We start from the raw sequence: 6,768 nt of genomic DNA, 5'->3' as shown, positions 1-6,768 counted from the left end.
TTTTGTAAGTAATTAAAAAATAATACATTTTATCCCCCCCCCCCAAATAGAGGAAGATTGCTAATACTAAAATGATCACCTTCTAAAGCGATCTTATTTCTCGGAAACTGAACATTATACTGTATAAAATTACCAATAAAAATGTAATTTGTTTAAATAAGTAAATAATTAAAAAAATAAAAATCTGTAGTTACATTATGGCTTTTTTCTATATAAAATCTAATGAAAACAAATTCTTTAAAAGCGAGAATATAAACTGTATGATATACTTTTGCAAGTTATATAATTTAAACAATGGAAGACACTTTCTAGTTTACATTTATGTTTTTCAAAGTTTTTTACTTTTAGTTATTGTTTTGAAAAAATATTCTCCAAAAAGTAAAGTGGTATGCCAGTATTGGACGACCTTCCTCTACAGATATTTGTTTTAGAAACTTAAAATACACATTCATAAATTTTTATTTTTTTTAACCACCTTATATGAATAAAGAAGTAGTCGAAAACGAGACCACTCATGATTGGGCCAAATAGAGCACCCTTCTTCATATTTTGTCGTGGTTAGGGAGAAAAGTTAAGAGTTTAGAAAAGAGTGAAACGATTACACAGCGAATTAAGTACTAATGCGAGACACAAAGGATTTTCCTTATAAAAATATCCTAATACTGAGCAATATTAAATTAGTAAGTGACTAACACTTATTAAAAGCATGTTGTTGGTTTTAATGCTCAAAATAAGTCATAATTACGGGTCAATTTAATACTGCCCACTCTCTAAATTCCCTAGAGTGAAACATTACTCTAAAAGAGTGAAAATCTAACATATCTAAGTTCGAGTGATTTGTCACTCTAATTAGAGTAAAAATTCACTCTTAGATATGTTAGATTTTCACTCTTTTAGAATAATGTTTCACTCTAGGAAATTTAGAGAGCAGTATTACATTTTTATGAGAGTTTCTTTCAAGGTAGCCGTCAGAAAGGTGGTGAGCCTCTTCTCAGGGTGGGCCGTCCGTAAACGAAGACGCTGTAGAGCAGTCCCCGCGAATACTTCGACCTGAACTTGACCTTTACGTAGTTGTGGCCGATCCCGCCGGCGGTGACCCATGCCGCGTCGTTGTCCTCGTCGGACAGCGAGTTGAAGCGTATGCACGTGATCCGCGCGTCCGTCGGCCCGTAATCCGCCTCGACCTCCTAATTACAATCGGGGAAACCTTCGTGAAAGCAGATCTGAGGACGCAACCGTTAAACAAAAGTGTGTGTGTGGATCGCGAGATCGCAAAAACGCACTTGGTAACCACCGAGTCGGTGCGGCCTCCTGACGCCATATTCCCAGAGCAGCTCGTCGTCGGCACCCTCTCGACACTCGCCGATCTCCTGCGTCGCGTACGAAGAAAAAACGGCGCAGAAGACGAGGAGGATAAACGCAGGTACCCGCATATCTCCTCTCTCTCTCTCTCTCTCTCTCTCTCTCTCTCAGATTTCGAGTCTCTTCGCTTTCGAGAGATAATGCGCCGTGGGAAGAGAGTACCAACCGACTGTCGAGGGTGGGGAGAAAAAAATTATAAACAAAGAGAAAAAAGGGAAAAATTTCAACGTACGGTCAGCGAGATGATCTTCACTCTTCGCACAATATCCTTCCGGGATGTTTTTTTTTTTTTTTTTGGTGGGAGGCCGACGGTGACGACTTATTGTCGAGAGCGATCGGAGACTCCGGATAGCACTAACCGAACGAACGATATATTAATAGCCGATACGTCGATACGCATACCGAAAGTGTACCCCTTCTGGAATACAGAATATTTGCTCGTCACGCGTTGCAGCCGCGGAGATTAGATACAAACGTCGGTATCGTATATCCGCCCGCCCGTCGTGTCGCCCGCCGTGTTGTTTCGAGAAGAGCGGATAATCGGGCGGGCCGGGCCGGGGCTGGCCTCTTCTCCTCGGCGACATTACGCAACGCCGAGATCGGATGTGTGCATTGTAGGTACAAGTGCCTGAAAATGATCACGCCTCCGAAAAGACCTCTGAGGAAAAAAAGAATCACGCGTCGTCTCGTAATCGAGACGAATTACGGCACCTGTGTCACAAATTACAAATTGGATTGAAATTTAACGAATTGGAACAAAATTTTCAAAACTTGCTTGCTCTGATTGATTAGGTTTCAATTCAATCTCGATTCCAATCCGTGGTCTGATACAGGTTTTAGATTTGTATCACGAACTACGAATTTGGATTGAGATTGGATTGAAATTGGACCAATCAGAACAAAGTTTTTTAAATTTTAGATTAATTTACTTGCTCTGATTGATCAGATTTCAATTTAATCTGAATTCCAATCCGTAGTCTGATACGGGTTTTAGACTTGCATCAGGAACTACAAATTGGGATTGAAATTGGATTGAAATTTGATCAATCGATTGAACAAAGTTTTCAAAATTTTATATTAATTTACTTGCTCTGATTGGTTAGATTTCAAACCAATCTCAATTCCAATCCGTAGTTTGATAGGATAGTTTTGCATGGTCATGACTGACTGCAGATTTAATAGAAGATTTCAATAGAAGACTTAATTGTTTTTCTATCTTGAAAAATTTGTCGTACGACAGCAAATCGAACGTTGCTTCTACGTTGCTTAGAAAGTGTCAAATTGTCTCGCATTTCATAGATTGTCGCAGTTAAAATTCTATGGTTTAAAAGCGAGTAATGAGAATCCCGTATTCGCGTTTCGCAATTGTGTGGAAAAGGAAAATCTGTCGACGGACGTAAGCGACGTTCTCCGACGTTCGTCATTTTCGACAATGTTCCGTTAGTTTCTCTTTCCTCTCGAATTTCTCGACACTTCCAAGTATGTGCGACTGATAATGATACCGACATAATCATTAACCGGCATCACTCATGTAAAATCAACTTTGCCAACCCTGACCCTGCTGACAGCGTCACATGCAACGCGTATCGCACCTCCTGGTTATATTTATTCTGTTTGTGTAAAATACAGTCTTATCAGCTTGGCGAATTCGCAAAACTGTGCGGGAGATCGACTGTCATAGATCTGTGTGCATGCAACTGTGGATTTCACTCGCATAATTTATTATTAAACTATTATACAGATTGATAATAGTTTAAAAACTTAAGTAAATAGATATATTACATCTATTTACAGAGTAATGAAAGATAATGAAAAGAACTATAAATTATGGCTGTATTGCATTTGAAATTAATACAAGCCGTTTGACGGCGATTTTTTACTTTCGTGAATCAAAAATTATTTTAATTAAAAGTAGAAATATGCTCTGAATGAAAATGTATTAAGAAATATTAATTTTTTATGTAATTACTTTAAATTTTTAAGAAAATTGGTTTTATTGCAGTACAGAAATTAGTTGTTTTATAAATAAACTATAGAAAAACTGAACTTAAATTGTAATGAAATCAATTATATCTTGAATATTGTAAGTATTTATACAAAATAATTTTTGTTATTATTTTTAAATTTTTATAGAATTATAATAAAAAATATAATAATACAAATTAAACTCTATCAAAATGTATTATTTAACATTAATATAATATTTTAAACGCAATTTTTATACCTATATAATTTATTTAAAGTACAAATATTAACACATTTATAAAAAGTATAAGTGTAATACATTCTTAAAATTAATTACTAAAATTAATCTTATTTATATATGATACTACGACACTATTCTTTTCTCAACGGGCAATTGATTCATAGAATCGTGTAGAAATGATTTAGAATGTCTGTCGCAGGAAATGAGAAGCTAATACAGGGAGAAATAATAAGGAGAACTTTCCGACAAGCCACAGTAAAAGAAAAAGAAATCTTTGTAGCAATCTATCATGACCCGTTACTATTATAATAATAACTAGCAATTCTCTACAATTTCTAAGCGACAAGCGTCCCTCGCAGCAAAAGTGCCTTGCGTTTCAAATAATGTTACACGAAATCAATCGTGATTCATGAAATCATGTGAATCATGTTCAGAGCTCAGAAATTCAGAATGTATCTGCCGCAGGAAATGAGAAGCTAAAATGTGAAGAACCATTTTCCGACATGCTCGTTATTTAAAAATTATTGAAAAGCTCGCTGTTAGAAATACCTCGCGCTTTAAATAATATACACAAAATGATTTAACGAAAGTGGATCTGTCCGCGTAAAATCAACGCTGATTAATTTGCTTCTTCCGTAAAGCGTGATTTCTGAAGTGCCTCTTTTCGGTCTGAAAGGTGTGAAGAGCCGAAGGCGCTTCAGGCCCCCGAAGAAAAGGGGCTATTGAATTGTAAAATGCATTATTGCAATTGGCGAATGGCAGCGAGAGGTAAACTGGCTGGCAGTAACCAGACCATCGCTATGTCAGCCAGGTGAATCGGTTCCCACAATGCCGTGCCTGGAACCACGCGGCTCACGTTGCCCAAGGAAATGACTTTACTTCTTGTTCTCCGCGCTGCTAAACCAAGTTAGCGGCGCTTTTAAGTCCTTTTACTTTGGGGGTTTCATTATCCCGAGAGGCGAGATCGACCTGGGCGATCGTTACTATCGCCATTATATCGAAGGCAGAGTCATCGTTCTTACGTCAGAGGGGAGGGGTTGGGGAGGACATTGTGCTCGTCTTAAGTAGAAACGGAAGGGAGGCATCGCCGCCTCTCCCTGTGAATGAGGGCCCGACTGGCCTAAGTTTACGGGAAAGATGGACGCCCTTATCGCGTGCTCTCTCCCGAAGGAGAGCAAAAAATGAGGGAAGGGTACATCGGCGCGCGTATATATTGATTTATTTTACTAGTCCCGTCGTCAAGGTACTGCATTTCAATATTATCGCATGATAAGACCGCGTTACACACGTTTATTGTCCGAATCTCTCCGACACTCCTCGCCCTTGCTCAGTAGAAAAAAAGGACCGAGCTTCTCGTTTCCGTCTCCTCTCTCTCTCTCTCTCTCTTTCTCTCTCGTAATGTAAGCTCGTCAGAGGAACGTGAAGTATTTCACGTGATAAGGAATATATGATCCGGGGGGAGATATCGAAATAAAGTATTATCGTTTTCTGAGACGCAATCTTCTCTTAATTCATTATACCGAGAAATATTAGGGTAACAGCGAGATACGATGAATGTTGCGCTCATTCGTTCGCCCTGTGAAAGTGTATCGCGCTTAAATAGGGATAAAAAGTTTGAAGTCGGATTCACGTCACCTTCACAACAACTCGCATTGGCATTGGAAGGAAATCTCTTGCCGATAATATTCGTTTTCGGACGATAATTCGGTGTATTTCGCGAAATGTTTACCGTCAGTTTACTGCCCTTTATATCTTATATCTTAGTCGCGCACTCCGAGCGCATTTTTCATCTCTAACATAATTTTTTTTTTTACGCAGAGGCACGTGGAGGAATTATCGGCGATAAAACTATCGCCAGACAGCTTTTGCATATCGCGTCTTATCAGACCGAATTTTTCCGCTAACTCACAAACATTTCCATTTGCTAATTTCTTTTTTTTTTTCTTTTATCGCGAAATCGATACTTCCGAATATTCTTATCAATCGATAATCTCTATTGTTAAAATTAGATTCTTAAGAGATTAAATGTCAACTAGATGTATGGATTCGTGACAAGCGCGATTGTACCGAGTAAGTTGGAGGAAAAAAAAATGAAATTACAGACGAAGTTAATTTTATTTTGTCGACGGATTTAAACGGTGTAAAATTATTTGCTTGAAATTAAGCCAGATGAGTTATTAATTTCCAATTTGTATCGGGGAAACTGTAATGTGCGCGATGTGGCAAAAAAAAATGTAACGGGATCGTAACCCCGCGCAATCAGTTGCATTAGTCGAACCGAAAGCAAAGACTAACTAAGGGTTAATTTGACGGCAAAGTTGATTGTTCGGCGACGTTGACGCGGGATATCTGCCTACTGTCGGGGAAAGAAGCGGCCGAGTGCAATACGAAGAAGGAAAAGAGGTGAGGTGAAAAGGGAGAAGAAAGGCAGATAATACCGGCAAACCGACGTTTTTCTTTTCTCTCTCTCTCTCTCTCTGTCTCGTTCTTCACTGTTCTTTTTCACACTTCTTTTTCTCTCTTCACGAACCGGCGACCCCGAGCTGTCAAAGTCCGTCAGCCAGTGTTGCCCCCCGGGTCATTCCATCTATAGCGGAGCATTATTTACAGCTTTACGCGCACAATCGCGTCGTGAGGAGATTATAAGTTCCATCAGCCAACCAGTAATTCGTTCGTTGGCGAAACGCCCTCGATGTATGCAAGAATGCACTACGTCGACGCTGGTCGGGCAACAAACAACGCGAATTGTTCAGCGAACAATCGACTCGATCGACGATACGATCGCGATGTCGTGAATTGGTCATTGCTCTTTTGTTATAACAGCATATCGTAAGGTTGACAAAAGTTTCTCTGGAATTTCAAAAAATACTCTGTATTTTGCAAAGTTCATTGTAATATGCAACAAGTCTTGCGATTCAAAAATATACGATAGTATAAGAAGTAATAAATGTTGCTTATGCGAATTGTTATTTGATCATTTTATTATCTTCATATCAATTTTAAAGCTAATTGCTTTTTACTAATTGGTGTAGTTTTAATTGATCAGTAAAAGATAAAAGGTATACATATATTTGCAGAACGTTTGGCAATACTAGTGCAATAAATTCTATCAAGATTTTATTAAAAATATGCGTATATTAAAATATTTATAATAAATATTGTATATATATATGTAATATTAACTGATAGGAGTGTTTTTT

General features: G+C 38.2%; 1 protein-coding gene across 2 annotated transcripts; it reads right to left on the bottom strand.

The window, feature by feature from the left end:
- Positions 1-169: 169 nt before the first annotated feature.
- LOC105839198 lies at positions 170-3,527 on the bottom strand. 2 transcript variants are annotated; one of them, XM_012685339.3, is made up of 3 exons: positions 1,595-3,527; positions 1,284-1,531; positions 170-1,187 (listed from the first exon to the last, which is right to left on the bottom strand). In XM_012685339.3, exons 2-3 carry the CDS (start codon positions 1,431-1,433, stop codon positions 969-971), a joined length of 369 nt encoding a protein of 122 aa, XP_012540793.1. In that variant the 5' UTR covers positions 1,434-1,531; positions 1,595-3,527; the 3' UTR covers positions 170-968. The 2 variants fall into 2 exon arrangements, with proteins under 2 accessions (XP_012540793.1, XP_012540792.1); XM_012685338.3 differs by having other exon boundaries at positions 1,284-3,527.
- Positions 3,528-6,768: the final 3,241 nt, after the last annotated feature.

This window comes from Monomorium pharaonis, chromosome 7, assembly GCF_013373865.1.
Source record: "Monomorium pharaonis isolate MP-MQ-018 chromosome 7, ASM1337386v2, whole genome shotgun sequence".
Classification (NCBI taxonomy): domain Eukaryota; kingdom Metazoa; phylum Arthropoda; class Insecta; order Hymenoptera; family Formicidae; genus Monomorium; species Monomorium pharaonis.
Note: the sequence above shows the minus strand (reverse complement) of the source record. Positions and strands in the feature narration are given on the sequence as shown.

Excerpts from the sequence above, each read along its gene's own strand:
- LOC105839198 (XM_012685338.3), bottom strand. The coding sequence starts at position 1,433 with ATGCGGGTACCTGCGTTTATCCTCCTCGTCTTCTGCGCCGTTTTTTCT. Across the intron at positions 1,188-1,283 it reads ACCGACTCGGTGGTTACCAA|GAGGTCGAGGCGGATTACGG; the intron begins GTGCGTTTTTGC and ends GATTGTAATTAG.